Source organism: Mytilus edulis, chromosome 2 (genome assembly GCF_963676685.1).
Source record: "Mytilus edulis chromosome 2, xbMytEdul2.2, whole genome shotgun sequence".
In the NCBI taxonomy this organism is placed as follows: domain Eukaryota; kingdom Metazoa; phylum Mollusca; class Bivalvia; order Mytilida; family Mytilidae; genus Mytilus; species Mytilus edulis.
In genome coordinates this window covers 23,731,667-23,749,182 of record NC_092345.1, presented here as the reverse complement: position 1 = coordinate 23,749,182, position 17,516 = coordinate 23,731,667, and the positions used below count along the sequence as shown (strand labels likewise).

The window sequence follows — 17,516 nt, the reverse complement described above, 5'->3', positions numbered from 1 at the left end:
AAAGGTATGTGTAAGGTATATGTCAATGAGACAAACATCTTATGAACAAAACTAAAATGCACGTAGCAGGCAGATTTTCCATCGAGGAATCAAGACATAAGATTCAACAAGTTAAATACATATATTTCATAACATAAACAATTTATAAAATTATGGGTTTGAAATCATTTCATTTTAAACAAATAAATCGAAAGCGAAAATAGCACAATTCCAAAGTGTCTCACATGCTTAGAAGTCCAATTAAAAAAGATAAAATTTACTACAATTTGAAAAGAAATATAAAACCCTAGAATCCCAAATGTTATGACACCAGAAATACTGCATATACATCATTTTTTACTAGCTGAACTTTTATGCTGATCTGTATTTCTATAGTTATTATTATGATAAAATAATTGAATCACTCATGCATAAAGATAAGTATTTATTCATTGTAGAAAGAATTTTGAACCTTGAATTATGGAAAGAAAAGGTTAAAATAGTAGTGCAACTTCCAACCAACTTTATTTTACACAAGTTTTCATATGACGACGATACGGAGATTGTGCTATGTAAAAAGGACAAGAATCATTACTGCATTTCTTGTAACAAAACATATAACAATAACTGCTCTGTTATTCATAAAAATCCAGAAAATAACACTATAACTTATATTCCGGAAGCAGGTGATCGAATGGTGACGTATGAAATACCTACCAATTGCATTGATCAGAGAGCTGTACTTGAATGGATTCAACCACAAAAAAGCAGGTCACCAAAACTAAAATAATTTAAATTTTAACATGAAATATTTCAATATCTTGTAACAGATGTGTTTCATATCGTTTACCAAAACAAGAATATTCAATTGCTCTTTAGTTTGCTGATGTACAGTGAAGCGATAGGAGAAAAATGATTCAGGGATACTTCATAGTTATTTCCTTTTCTTTTGTATGATGATAACAACAATAATAATAATAAAATAAAAATTTATATAATAATAATAATAATAATAATAATAATAATAATAATAATAATAATAATAATAATAATAATAATAATAATAATAATAATAATATGTTTAGTTATTTATACAAATGATATTATGGTGTAGTTTCCTTTATTGTGTCTTCAATTTTATAACCTTTTAATTTTGAAAAAGGAAGAGGATTACCGAAAGTATCATTTACATTCAAAAAATATTTGAAGTATATACTATCCTGTACCTAAATTGTTTTGCATTGATTTTCTTTATGTATTGTTTTTATTTTATGTCTGTAATCGTACTTTTGAATTTTATTGTCATTGTTTATTGATATCGGTGCCAAACTCAAATTTGCCGGTGAATCTGAACAACCCAATTCAGATGGTACTGCATGTAAATCTTTAACATGATAAATTAAACTAAATGATTTTCTATCAGGAATATTTTTACTAAATTTAGTATAAGTGACCTTAGTCTTGATATAACACTGTTCGTTAAAACAAAATTCCTCGTGATCAAAGACTGTACGATACCTGCAAAGTCATGAATGAATTTCGTTTTATTATGAATTTCAAGGTAAACAAAAATTTCAGACAATATCTATTAAGCGATATACAATGAGAGAATGAACATTTCATTTATTTCCCTGATGAACAAACGTGTTTTTATTTATTTGACCATGACTCCTTTTGGACATGTTAGAATTATTTGCATTTTTTTCAAAAGGTCATCAAAACTGAACAGCAATTAATCAATTACGTTTTTTTTGCATACTGTTTTGTTTATGTTTTATTGTTTATGGTTTGTCAAAATTGCATTGCCACAAACATACTGTAATTGTTTAATGACTATAAGATTGATTTCATATGATATGATGAAAAATATAAAATAGAGAAAATTAATTTTATAACCCTTTTAATAGAAATTTGTCGTTTGAACATTCATAAACATAATATGCAATACTCACATTAGTAACACACAACAAGAATCAGGTTTTAAAAATTTCATTAAAATATAAGTTAACTTAAAACGTACAAAAATAAAATCTTATGCTCAAAGTATATATATTAGTAAGATAAACGAAAAGACAAAATAATTTGTTGTCTTTTGTAAGAGGCATTCCACTTCTTTGTGATATGTGTAACTACGTTTAGTGTCGTTTAGTGACGTATACTTAATGTGTATTTGTTTACACACATAGTTAATGACAGTAAAGCGGATTTTGTTTGGTCGGTATCATGAATTATCGCCCAGAATAAATATTTGTCATCTATAAATTTATTAATGAATGGGGAAACATATCAACATTTCAAAGAGAGAGAAGTGACTGTACAACATGAACAAAGGGCATTAACTCTAAACAATGAAATTTTATTTTTTTTTAGCTTTGATATGTAATAGGAAATTTCCACTTATAAAAATAGTTACAAGGATTCATAGTCTCATCTGTTATCAATAAAACTATAACTTGAACAAGAACGTTAACAGTCTATGGAAGAAGCGTATCAATAAAAACTTTTCTTATATCAATGAGCGATATTGTCTAATATTAATTGTAAATATGCAGACATTCCATGCGGAAAATGTTGTTTTTGGCAACGAAAAATTATGAAAATACTAACTTTAAAACTTATTGTTCAAATATAAACAACAATTGAGTCTAAATATACATTCAGAAGTTAGTTAGAAGCTAAAGTTTATGTCCGTGAAAAATTTGAAGTGCTGTGTTGTTCTTATATACATAAATAAACAATACGGTACTTTTAAAATATCAATGCGATACTTTTAAAATATCAATGCGATACTTTTAAAATATCATAGCGGTGTTTTTGTAATATCTATAATAGTAATTATTAGTATTAATATTTGACTGCTTTCTCCAAATTTTGACAATTTTACCTCTTATGTCTGTTTTGTTCATGCATCGTTGTAAATAAGACAGAATTTGATGATACTGTCATACACGTGACAGGTTTAGCGCAAAATAACCAGGTTCAATCCACCATTTTCAAAATTTGAAAACGCCAGTACCGATAGGGTTTAATAAACAATGTCGTAATCAAATAGCTAAGTATCAAAATCATTGTTCACATATATATAACATTTAGCAAATTTATAATGAACGCACCCAAATAATATATATCAGATATGCTCGTAACGCATGCATGGAAGACTTTCTTTATTGACAACAATGAAACTAACTTTTGACAAAGATGAATCATACTGTACTCGTTCAGATTGATTCGACAAAATTTGGCCTGTGCTTTTTTAAATCTCCTTTTTGTATACAAATTAGACTGTTGGTTTTCCTGTTTGAGTGGTTTAACACTAGTTATTTTTTGGTTCCTATATAGCGTGGTGTTCGCTGAGAGTCAAGGCTCCGTGTTTAAGGCCCTACTTTGATCTATAATGGTTTACTTAAAACAAACTATTACTTTGATGGAAAATTCTCTCATTCGAACTCATGCACCATCTTCTTAATATATCTATAAATCTTATATCAGATAAACCCCTTATAAATAACTGCTTTCCTGTCCTTCAAAACGTCATTTGGGTGCTGAATCTTTTGTTAAGTGCACACTTCTAAAGCTTTAAAGGCAACGACAGTTATGATGGTACAAGAACAATTACGTCAATAAAAATACCAAATAAACAGCACTGAACGATCTAAATGTATAAATATAGAAAAAATATATACACAGTTCTTACGTAAACAGACATTTACATCTTATTCATTTGTTTTCTAAACATTTTTTTTAGTATTCATTGAAGAAATGAATTTATAACAAGCGATACGGATTGTTATTTATACGATCGATTATTAGTCAAAAACGCAAGTCAGATCTCTGTGGTAACAAAGCAACGGAATGCCCTCACGGTCATCGCGATGTAAAAGAGCGTCCAGGCGGCGAGCTGATTATGTTCATAGTGATATCGATTTACCAACGGGGAAAGTCTTTGATATTAAAAAGGAACTGTTTTCCTTCTCAATATTTTTTCTATGTTAATAATAAATACATTCCATTCTCAATTTTATTTTCTGTTTGACAAGATTTTTGATTTTCGTTGTATCTGAAGTTGTTCAATTTATAGTCTGAGGCTACTCAGTTGGTGTCTTCAAAGTTCGAAACATCAGCATTTGTACATTTTAATTTGTTTGGAATATTTATTTTACCATTTGAATATTTATTGTTATTTGGAGCTGTATTGGATTGGACTGTTTGAAAGAATGTTTTTTTAAGTAATGATATGTATGGTCCACAACGAAGTTGTCGGTGCCATATAGCTTTATCCTTGTTAGAAATTCCGTAATTTCGAAATTCCGTCATTCTGAAATTCCGTCATTCTGAAAATCCGTAATTTCGAAATTCCGTCATTCCGTAACAAACCATTATACGGAGGTTTTTTTTTAAACGCCTTCATATATTGGGCTGATTTTTGTTATGTGAGTTGACCATGTTGAGTTACAGATCAAGTTTAAGTTTTGTTCTGCTTGGCTAATTTTTGCTGAAATTACGGGCTATGGACTTTGATAAATTGTTGAAAATCTCAGTTATACAGACTTTTTTCCAAATGCTTTCAGATATTGGACTGATTTTTTTTGTATGTGAGCTAACTATGATGATTTGCAGATGAAATTTAAAATTGTTTTGCTCCGCTAATTTTGGCCAAAATTAAGGGTTAACAACTTCGAAAATTGTTGAAAATCACAGTTATACTGACTCTTTTTCTATACACCTCTAGATTTTGAGCTGATTTTTGACATGTGAGACTACCATCATGTTTGTGTCCACATTTGTTATTGAAATTGCAGATTTTTCAACATTTTAAGACGGGACAATTCGTGTCTCTTTGACATATCTACTTTTTGTCTGTTTCGATATTACCCATGTGGATAGGCAATAGCAGTGTGACCTCAAAGGCAGATCCAGCCGTTTTCAAAAGGGGTTCCAAACCTAGGATAAGGGGGTGGGGTCCAACCATATGTCCCAATTCAAATAGATATAGGGAGATGTGGTGTGAGTGCCAATGAGACAACTCTCCATCCAAGTAACAATTTAAAAAGTAAACCATTATAGGTTAAAGTACGGCCTTCAACACGGAGCCTTGGCTCACACCGAACAACAAGCTATAAAGAGCATTGATCGGCCACTGGACCTATATTAGAATCTAATAGGTTGGTAGTCTATTTACAACCGCATTTAAATTCCACCATTGCATCATCACTTCAATCAGAATTAGTCGGTTAAACCTTGTGATTGAAAACAATAGACTGAACAGGTTGTTAACACTTTCAAATATCAATAGGGTCAAGCAACATGTTTAAAATGATAAGATCGTGTAAGCGTTAATTTTGTTACAGATACGAAATTTTAGTGATATTGATCCTCAAACATTAAGCCGGTCATGAACTAAGTTTGTGAATCATGTTTGCGGTTCTTTTGACATGCATTGTGATGTGTCATCGTATTAACTTTATATTAGAAAACTATAGCAGTTATATTAGAAAAGAATCGCATTCATAAATTTTTGATATTAAAAAAATATCGCTATGATATAAGACAAACATCGCATTGATATTTTAAAATATAGCAGTATCTTTTACTTATAGGCGATTTTGGCTTATCCAACAATTGATTTCATCTTAATTGCATTTACATAATTTGCTACATGACATTCATTGAATTTGTACATCTACAAATGATAAATCGTGCATTTATGTCTCATTTATTCAACAATTCAATTTTCTCGTTTAAATACACCTTGCTTGGTATAACTTAAAATAATTCATAGAAATTATACAGCAGACGTATGTCTTGTTAAATGTCAGCCTGTTTTAAGAAAAACATCATTACTTTATTCCGAGAAATCTTCGTTCCTTCATAAAAATGTAAACATTCGTCTGAGATTTCCCACAATGCAACTCGTTGATATAAGACAATATCGCTCATTGATATAAGAAAAGATTTTATCGTATCGCACCTTCCATAGACTGGTTAATACTATATGAAATAGATTTTCACAGTCAGCACAATATTCTAAAAATGAGAGAAAAAGAATGACCACGACAAAAAAAAAGAATATAAAATGACGATGGATACCAACAGAATTACCGGTACTTAAACTCAAAAACATTCATTATATAGTTTCATACTATCATGATAAACGTATTGTTTTCTTAGACGAATTATAAGTTGTAATAAAAGTTTTCTCTGATACGTAGATTTTTTATTATCCTTCTTTTCATATTTCATGTTTACTGATATCGATGGTAAATGCATACTTACTGGTCTACATTCATTTACAAAGTGTACATAACACAAGTGAATGTCTTTCAATAACAACATACCATTTCACTGATGTTTATCTAGAATATGCAGGTATGTCCACCTGTCTGGGTTCGTACATCTGTTTGTCCATTAAGATATTCAATAAGTTTTAAAATTTACACATTAGATAATTCACTTGACGACTATAAGAAACTATTTACCATTTCATGAAATTATTTGTCAAACAATGTTGCCAACGATGCTTGTATGGCGAATTTTACTTTTGGTTTAAACTTGTTTATATTTATATCAAAACAAATGAGGGACACAAATCTGTTTTTCTTTTCTTTCTCATATGATTGTTAACTAACACAGAATATAAATATATGATCTATTTTGCTAATTAAATCCCCTTGTTTTATTTTTATTTGCAATAAATAACACAGGGCGGATCCTTAGCGCTAAGGGACATTGTTTAAAACCAGTAGTGAAATAAAATATTTAAAGTTGAAAAAAAAAGATCTTCAATGCTGGTATTTTCTCGAGGATACCTAACCTTTATTCCAATGTTGCAGTTGGTGTCAATATCAAACTAGGGAGAAGAGGGGTATACGTCAATGGAACGGCAACTCGATCTTAACAAAATATCAAGACATTTGTAGAATTCCATAGTAACAAACGTAAGTTTTTCAATGTAAACGCGAGGTTTGGCTAGAAAAATCAGGTTCAACCCACCATTTTTTCTTAAAATGTCCTGTAACAAGTAAGGTGTTATCTTACAGTTCGTTTCTGCGTGTGCTGCAATAATAATAATAATAAAAGCTATTATAATAGTAAAACAAATAGGTTTTTTAAAACAATTTAGTAATATTCTAATAAACATTTTATTTTGAAAACAAACAATATGATAACAATATAAATATGATTTCAAAGATCTAAGTCGTCTTGTTATCACAACTCCTTTTAGTCTATCTTTTCGCCTGCATTAAACATCAAATTCCTTTCGTTAATTTAAAGGAAACTTTTCACAATTCCACTGTTACTATTTCTTATATTATGTCTTATAGAATCCACCAGACTATGGCAACGGTTACTACATTTATGTCTTTGTATATCATGTCAATCCAGTGCCATTGTAATATTCCAACGTACAATAAAGATAAAATAATACTTCTGGTGTTTGTTATTTTGTGTCCAGATTCCATCAATATACAACAATTCTTTAGCTTGAACGTATCCATTCATTTAATATGTATTCAATTGAAAGTTCTGTGGGTCGGCGTTGATGACAGCATTCATTTAAAACCTTTTTTGCATTATATAGTATATTCCATATAAGTACTTGACGCTAATGTTGATGATGACGTACCATGATTTCTAACGTACATCGGGTTAGTAAAAGTTACATCTGGAGGTGGACCACTTGGACTGTAAAAAGCATGAAATATTAGTGTTTACTAAATAGAGACACGGACGAATGTTATTTTATCAACCTGGATTTTGAAATTGAGTTGTTGGAGGTACAGATACCAATAACTAAATCTATTCATCACTAGTTTTTCATTCGGATTAGATGTTTAGCAAAAGGACAAAGTGTACACGAGTAGTTGTTTTTATTAGAAAGAAGCATACATTTATTGTGTAATTAAAAACAAACCGTCACTCATTATATAAACAAATATGTAGAAGAAATTAATAACGTTTACGTACGTTTATAGTTCTTATACACATAAACCAAATGAACTTTGTTTAGCTGTTAATTTCAAACTTATGAAAATTGAAAATTTGTGAAGACTCTTTTATCTATTCTTTTAATGTCGTTGCTCAAGAATGTTTCGACCTAACATGCCCCATAGCAGTACATTTTTTCATTAACTCATGTATGCAATGAGAAACAGCTGAAGTGAAAAAGGCGTTCATTTATTAAATTAGAAATGCAATAAGATAATTCAAATGATCAATTTATTCTACAGAGAAGACAATTTTGTTCCTCTTGTTTGAATTGGGTATCTATATTGAAATAAACAAGATCCCCGAATTTGTAGCTAGGTCTAAAACAAAAATCAAGAGCACGATAAGGACAAAACATCACTGCCTTTGAAACTTACAAAACATTTTTATCTGTGTATAGCAGTCATGCTGACAATTAAAATTGCCCTTTAATGCTTTATAGCTTGCTCGTCATGTGAGCCAATGCTCTGTGTTGAAGACCGTACTTTCACCTATAATGGTTTACTTTTACAAATTGGATTTGGACGGAGATTTGATCATTGGGACTCAAACCCCATCTTCTTATATTTATTGGATGATACAAACCTTGGTTGTGGAAGGTTGATGCTTTCAGATGACCCTTTTTCTAAATCATCGTTTAAGCTACTGAAATAAAATATAAAGTTTATAGAACTTATTTTCAAACGAAACAATTGATACGAATTTCACTCTGATATAATATGATTATTGCTCGCTTAACATCCATTGGCAAATATTTCATGCATAATAGGACGACGAAACAGAATCAGAGTAATGTGTTTTCTGCTCATATACCTTTCTGGATATTTCTTCCTTTAAGTTAAAGTTGTAAGGTATTTTATGGATGGGTCCTTGTTTGCACATATGCAAGTCATATTCATTTTTTGAATTCGATTTTGTTTTTTTGTTTTTTACAATTTCTTGGTTTTTAAATCGATCACATTAAAAACTTCTTGGTGTTTAAAAAAAGACTAAACTATTATAAAATCTACAGGATGCCAAACTGATATGTATGGCTAAATTATCTTAGTTCTTGTAAAATACTTTAAGCATCTTTATCATCGATAATTGGTATGAAATAAAAATAATTTGAATTAATACAAAAGAAATTCATATTTGCGCAAGATATATTATATGGACTGTTAGCTAAACATTATTGAGATTAATTTGGCTATATTTCAAGGTCCTTTTGGTGTATAACTCTTCGACGGGTTTTTAGTTCTTGGAATTCAAATATTCGGCTTTGAGCGTTCACTATAAAGGTCAACCCCAGAAAAGCGTTTCTGACGCATGAAATTTATAATGTCTTGTTTCCTTTTTTTGGTTTAAGTTTACCGATATAATGTAACCAAAAATGACATAATTTGATATTTTTTTCGAGAGGTAACAATTTTAAGTTTGTTCAGTACACATGCATTACTAATGCATATAACTGAGTACAACAGATGTCAGCAGTGTCAACAAAGCTAAATATGAAACGATCATAAACGGTCAGAAAAATTTTACAGCTGAAATTACAATATACGTACTTATCATGACGATACAAAGTCTCACTTTCCTCAGTAAAGGGCAAATTACTTGTTTTACGTCGTTTTGGTATTCTAGTCCTGTGACGAAAAGAAAGTGTTATTAGTTTGGCATTTCAAAAGATAGTGTTTTTAGACTTTGACTATTTCGTGTATTCACAATTATGTTAACAGTACAGATAAAATCTTTTTCTGGTAATATCTCATTAATGGGGCTAAATTTCGATACAAGATATCAACTTTTAAGGTAGCACAATACAAAGATTGTTTTACTTACAATCACTAACCTTTGAAATGCTGTAACTTTCTTATGAATGCATAGAAAATAACAAAAGAGGTATATATAGATAGATAAAAGATAAATCTTTTAAATGAATGCAATATTTTTATTATGCAATCATTATGTAATCAATTATTATGTAATTAGTGGCAAAATGTGGGAAAGTTCCCTTGAATGAATTTAGCTCTATCATCTCTTTAACTGTACAGAAAATTTTAACGAAATCTTAATCAACACATCATGGGCTTCAAAAGAGTGTCTCAGATTGTCTCTATGGTATTCCATTCTCTCATAAATCTCTAATTAATGTAAACACCCTAACCACATAAAAGAAGATAATGTTTAATTAGGTGTAAAATTTGTTTTATAGATTCTATCTGAAATCTGAGACACCCTTTTGTAGATAATGGCCATAGGAACAACATATAATAAAATCGACCCTCTAGGGATACCTATGAAGAAGCTAATTTCATTTGAAAGTGGAAATTTGGTGAAATTAGTTATCAAAGGTACCAGGATTATAATTTAGTACGCCAGACTCGCGTTTCGTCTACATAAGACTCATCAGTGACGCTCATATCAAAATATTTATAAAGCCAAACAAGTACAAAGTTGAAGAGCATTGAGGATCCGAAATTCCAAAAAGTTGTGCCAAATACGGCTAAGGTAATCTATGCCTGGGATGAGAAAATCCTTAGTTTTTTGAAAAATTCAAAGTTTTGTAAACAGGAAATTTATAAAAATGACCACATTGTTGATATTCATGTCAGCACCGAAGTGTTGACTACTGGGCTGGTGATACCCTCGGGGACGAAACGTCCACCAGCATTGGCATCGACCCAGTGGTGTAAATAGTTATCAAAGGTACCAGGATTATAATTTAGTACGCCAGACTTGCGTTTCGTCTACATAAGACTCATCAGTGACGCTCATATCAAAATATTTATAAAGCCAAACAAGTACAAAGTTGAAGAGCATTGAGGATCCGAAATTCCAAAAAGTTGTGCCAAATACGGCTAAGGTAATCTATGCCTGGGATGAGAAAATCCTTAGTTTTTTGAAAAATTCAAAGTTTTTTTAAACAGGAAATTTATAAAAATGACCACATTGTTGATATTCATGTCAGCACCGAAGTGTTGACTACTGGGCTGGTGATACCCTCGGGGACGAAACGTCCACCAGCATTGGCATCGACCCAGTGGTGTAAATAGTTATCAAAGGTACCAGGATTATAATTTAGTACGCCGGACTTGCGTTTCGTCTACATAAGACTCATCAGTGACGCTCATATCAAAATATTTATAAAGCCAAACAAGTACAAAGTTGAAGAGCATTGAGGATAGAAAATTCCAAAAGTTGTGCCAAATACGGCTAAGGTAATCTATGCCTGGAATAAGAAAATCCTTAGTTTTTTCAAAAAATTAAAGTTTGGGAAACAGGAAAATTAGAAAAATGACCCCATTATTGATATTCATGTCAACACCGAAGTGTTGACTACTGGGCTGGTGATACCCTCGGGGACGAAACGTCCACCAGCATTGGCATCGACCCAGTGGTGTAAATAGTTATCAAAGGTACCAGGATTATAATTTAGTACGCCAGACTCGCGTTTCGTCTACATAAGACTCATCAGTGACGCTCATATCAAAATATTTATAAAGCCAAACAAGTACAAAGTTGAAGAGCATTGAGGATCCGAAATTCCAAAAAGTTGTGCCAAATACGGCTAAGGTAATCTATGCCTGGGATGAGAAAATCCTTAGTTTTTTGAAAAATTCAAAGTTTTGTAAACAGGAAATTTATAAAAATGACCAGATTGTTGATATTCATGTCAGCACCGAAGTGTTGACTACTGGGCTGGTGATACCCTCGGGGACGAAACGTCCACCAGCAGTGGCATCGACCCAGTGGTGTAAATAGTTATCAAAGGTACCAGGATTATAATTGTGTACGCCAGACGCGCGTTTCGTCTACATAAGACTCATTAGTGACGCTCATATCAAAATATTTATAAAGCCAAACAAGTACAAAGTTGAAGAGCATTGAGGATAAAAAATTCCAAAAAGTTGTGCCAAATACGGCTAAGGTAATCTATGCCTGGAATAAGAAAATCCTTAGTTTTTTCAAAAATTTAAAGTTTGGGAAACAGGAAAATTAGAAAAATGACCCCATTATTGATATTCATGTCAGCACCGAAGTGTTGACTACTGGGCTGGTGATACCCTCGGGGACGAAACGTCCACCAGCAGTGGCATCGACCCAGTGGTGTTAATAGTTATCAAAGGTACCAGGATTATAATTTAGTACGCCAGACTCGCGTTTCGTCTACATAAGACTCATCAGTGACGCTCATATCAAAATATTTATAAAGCCAAACAAGTACAAAGTTGAAGAGCATTGAGGATCCAAAATTCCAAAAAGTTGTGCCAAATACGGCTAAGGTAATCTATGCCTGGGATGAGAAAATCCTTAGTTTTTCGAAAAATTCAAAGTTTTGAAATATTTTAGACACAGTTAACATTATAATTGGTTACATAATTGTTGCATTGTAATACTAATATTGCATTAATTTGAAAGAGTAATCTGTTAGCTATCCAAAACTACCACTTTTATAAATTTTCAAGTATTATTAAGAAAGTTACAGCATTTTTAAACTTGGGAGTTGGAGTTATAAAATCTTTGTATTGTGCTACCTTAGTATAGCTATTTTTTTCTCATCGGATGATAGTTTATCTATTGATATTCGATTTCTTTTATTTCTAATGTAATAGTTTTTTCTGCATCTGCATGCTCTCATCATTTCTGACAAAAGAGCTGTATTCATTTAAAGTTGTTATTGGTGCGAGCGAAGCGTTTGTGAAATATTTCGTAAGTGTTTTTATTGCAATGTAAACGGCTAAAAATTCTGACAGAACAAAAAAGTGTTCCTTACCTATAATATCGGCATACAATAACTAATGTTACAACCACAACTGTTACTATAAATATGAATATTATTATCATTATTATTATTGTATGCCACAGTCGAACATTTCTTGTTGTTAAATCCTTGTCTATCTGTGTAACAGCAATATTTTCTGAAAGGGAAAAGGACATTTTTGAATACATGAACATTTGCCCGTCAATCTAAAAATATTTTAAGATTACAATGATATTGTTCCTAAAACATTCATAACTACATTTGTACGTTCGGTTTTTCTCAAAAGCATATATTTTTGAATAGTTGTATAGTCGGTTAGATGTTCACTTCTTCATGCCCAGAGGCAAATACTATACGGATTTCAGATCAATGACGTCTAACTACTAAAAGGTTTTAATATTATAAAGAATGAGTAAAAACGTTGATGCTGTGTTCTTATAGAACTCAAAGTAACAGAACGATAGTGAAAGCCAAATTTTTACTAATGAAAATAAAGGTTTAAAAGAGCATGTGTTGCTCATCTTCAATAATAACCACTCATTGAAGACTATAATATTAACCACGAAGTAAATATCGATATGTTTGTTTGTGTGTTGTTATTGTAAGCATTATCATGTTGTACTAAGCATGCAGTATCTCGCTTTCTGCCAGAAAACACAAAATTTACTTTTACCTGTTGTAGGTTAAGCTGTAAAAACTTAATCTGTAATCTGAGAAGAACTTGCTCATGTGCAATGTAAAAATATTATTTCATAGGCCGTTAAAACGACAACTCCTTTTCTTGACATGCAGATAAAAAAAAAACGAAAATGACAACACTTGTCAATCTAATAGCGATGGCGTGAATTATGTTTTGCTTAAAATTATTCCTCAGTAACATATCATGTCAAGAATACAATCTTGTATATACTTCATAAACAATATCATTAAACTGCAGTTTAACGATAATAATATAAAAACAAAACAAAAACTACATAGTCGACAAATAAAAAGCTGTGAAGATAAACAGGCGTTAAGTTATGTTACTGTGGTGGTAAAGTAGAATGGAAATTATGTAATAGACAGTCAACTCAGACGTAGATAGCAAATTAAGTTGTAAGAATAACAATAATTATCTGAAGTTTTAATATTCAAAAATAGAAAAAAAGTACAAAAGAGTGTTGTTCAACTTTCTAAGATAAAAAAAAATATGACCATATCATCCCCTGATGCTTTACAATTTCATTTTTTATGATTTATACTTGTTTAAGAATCGTTATCAATGGCACTGAATGTTTAATAAAATGTTTGCTGTATCAGAGAAAAACTACACCATAGAAAATACAATGAATTGTATTTGAAAAATAGATTACATCGCGTATATATTGAAGCAAACGACTTATCAGTGACTCTAGAATCAAAACACATTTGAAACCAAACCAACTACAAAGTTTAAGCATGTACGTCTGATCTTACGATATAATATTAAACAAGAATGTGGTCTTTACCAGAGTAAGGTATTGTTCCCTTGAGACGAATTCTAAAACTAAGTTATATGTTTTAGAAAATAAGTCTAGTCAAACATTAATAAAATATCAAGTAAAAAAATGATGATCTTATCTTTCATAGACATATTAAGGATGCCTTGAAGTAATACAAATAAAAGGAAACATCAGTGTGTCGATGTAGAAATCTCATAAATCTGAAAAAACGTAAGAATAGGGTAAAAACAAAACTAAGGAAATCGCATTAAATATCCTGTTTCAGTGAGTGGTTGCATCTCATAGATTGAAGCAAAATGAAAAATCCTCACGAAAATATCTGTATCTTTTCCTAGATATTTACCAAGATGGACAATTTCAAGCTAGGATCTATGACAAATGTAATGATTTCATTTTCCGAATTGTCAACTTCCCGTTTCTGAATAGTAAAAATGAAAACAACACGTTATAAATTTAATGCGTTCATAGAGCATACCCTCTGCTCCATCGATCGTGTTTTGACTTTTTTTGGTATTTTATTTGGTAATTTGTTTTGTATTTCAATCAATTTATGATATTTAAATATCAGTAATTTACTGTAGAATATATTAACATAACATCAATTCAATTTCGTTTCATAAAAAGACTGGCTGACTAACATCCTTATCTTGTTTAAAGTAAGAATAAATAATACTTTGTAAAACACTACGATTCAAGTAAAAGATTCTCTGAAACAGACCCCATTAAGATCTTTGATTTTTTTTATTGGCTACATATTTGTTACGTTTGGAGGATGTGTTATTCAACGAACAATCAACATGCATATGGGAACCAATTGTTTCCTTCTGCTTATGACTGTTATTTCACTCACATGAGACATTAAGCAGAAGCTTTCTAAGAACGATGCTTTAACTTCATATTCTTACTATGAGAGATGTCCTCTAACAAAATAATTTACATCAGGATATCTATGTTGTACACATCTGTTGCACCAAAGTCGATATACAGGATACGACAGATAACTGACATGGAGTGTCGGTTAAGAGAAGTTAATGACAGAGGAGATGATTTCGGCTTTCCAAATTTAGAATTTTCCATTTCTAAGTTTTAACGATATTTGTAGTACAAAATGTGTGTATCTACCTGTCGATATGATTACTCTTATCTTTCCTATCACGACGTCCCTGAAAGAGTGTTGCTCCTTGTAAAATAGTTTTTAACCAAATAGTTAAATTTGTTTTACGGACATAACCTTGTTTTAGTCTACTATTATGGAAAATCTGTCTCACAGATGACCACATATATGAACAAATGTTAATGCCATAAAAACCTATTAAGTTTCCACGAATGTGACATTACCGAATGACAAAATACGTTGATGAACGGAGGTTCACTTTTTCGCTACATTTTCTGGCAAAAACAGAATTATTAAAAACTGTCAAATCGTCCCGTTTTTCTTATTTTTCAAAACCATTATATATCTTGTTTAAATACTGGTAAGACATGAAGGACATTCCATTGCGAGGAGTATTAAACGTATCTATTTTGTAATGTACCAGTTTATTTTAAGTATATTTGATCTATAGATCTTCAACGGTTTCGGTACTTATACATCTTCGGATTTCAATTTTTTGGATTTGAGCGTTCCGGATGAAGGTAAATCCAGAAAAGCCCCTCGGATGCAAAAAATTATAATACGTGTTGTTTTCATTTTTTTACACATTTCGACAATATATCTTCAACATTATGTTAAAGTATTATACAGATTCAAGTGCACATGCCATTTGATCCTCGACCACTGTAATCATATACGCTCTAAATAATAAAAAAATAAAAAAAAGACCTCCACCAATAAAAACTGGCCGCCACGAAAAAGCCCCAAAACGGTGCTTAAAAGTGGCGTAAAAACACAGAAAAAGATCTAAATTTTAGGAATCAAGCAAAACTTGGCGAGATTATCACACAAAAGAACATTTAAAGATAAGATCTTCACTGAGCAACTAAGACGGATATGCAACTGTTTTTTAGCACTATATCTCCGCAACGATTTTTGTCACAATATTCTATTCAAATCAGACAAATACCCAAGCACTCGCTTAAAGAAAAATATCATAATTTGAACCTAGCAAGATACTTAGTTATGTGAACTCACAATAATCGAAGTGAAAATGAAATCCCTAAATATAAAACATGGAAAAGGTGACAAAACTAATAACAAGCGACAAATGGTTTTCAAAACAAAGTCATGAAATTCTAAATGAATTTGTTATTCTGCTATTTTCACTGCAAATTTCAAAGGAATACACTTGTGATTCTTTGCTCATATAAAGTCCAAAACGTAAAATCACAAAAATACTGAACTCTGAGGAAAATTCAAAACGGAAAGTACCTAATCAAGCAAAATCATAAGCTCAAAAACAACAAACGAATGGATAACAACTGTCATATTCCTGACTTGGTACGGGTATTTTCTAATGTAAAAAATGGTGGATTGAACCTGGTTTAATAGGTAAGATACTGGTAAGTTAATATAAACAAACCTGATTCTGTTGTTTGATCTATCATCTGTGATTGTTGTGATTTATCTACAGGAGAATTATTTTTTCTTGGTTCTACAAACATCGCTATCAATGATAGGTGTGAGGCATTGAATGGGAATATTTTTGCGGCTGTTTCAGTTGTAATAGTTGCATTTGTAGTTTGTATTGTTGTCATTTTTTCTGTTGAAGTAGTCGTTGTATCTTCGGTTGTTGTTGATTCAACTGTAGTAGTTGGTGGATAAAAGAATTTATATACAGCATGAAAACCCCTTTCTTGTACTCTATCGTCAGATATAAACGTCACAGTTAACACATTTAGTGATGACGTATAAGCATGTATTCCTTTTTTTCCACAAAGTGATGCTAGTCTAGAAGAATTCTTTGTTGAACCGTCAAAAATCTCTAAGCGATCATATGCAGAAGAACAGTTCCCTTTTATATGTTCTTCTAATTCGATAGACGTGAAACTGAGATATATTGTACTTCCATAAGGAGCTCTTATAGTCCATTTACATAATGATAATGATGGATATTGATATGGCCATCTAGGAGATGCAAATTCACCATTATCGTCTATGAGTACAGCACCACATGCCCAATCTATAAATGAACATTAAAAACTATTATTTTTAATTCAAACAATATTTTGATTTCGAAAAAAATACAGACTAAACCAACTATAATTTTGTTTTTAAATTTAGACACTTGAATGTACTCACATGTTTGACTTTATAATATTGCACCTTGAGATTTTATTATTTGTAACATTGTTCATCATATTATTAAGTATTAAGATATGTCAGACAA

At 31.0% G+C, this 17,516-nt stretch overlaps 1 protein-coding gene across 2 annotated transcripts in view; it reads right to left on the bottom strand.

Annotated features, from left to right (window-relative positions):
- Positions 1–7,094: 7,094 nt before the first annotated feature.
- The window catches only part of LOC139511767 (uncharacterized), a 34,459-nt gene continuing 24,037 nt past the window's right edge, over positions 7,095–17,516 (bottom strand). Inside the window, exons 9-13 of one of the 2 annotated variants that reach the window (XR_011662090.1) lie at positions 16,688–17,309; positions 12,722–12,915; positions 9,513–9,590; positions 8,551–8,610; positions 7,095–7,662 (exon numbers count right to left, since the gene is read on the bottom strand). Coding sequence is in view for 1 of the 2 variants with exons in the window: in XM_071298819.1 (XP_071154920.1) it covers positions 7,551–7,662; positions 8,551–8,610; positions 9,513–9,590; positions 12,722–12,866; positions 16,710–17,309 (995 nt within the window). In the remaining variant the exon portion in view is untranslated. The remainder of the gene's footprint in view (positions 7,663–8,550; positions 8,611–9,512; positions 9,591–12,721; positions 12,916–16,687; positions 17,310–17,516) is intronic. The other variant, XM_071298819.1, reaches the window with a different exon arrangement.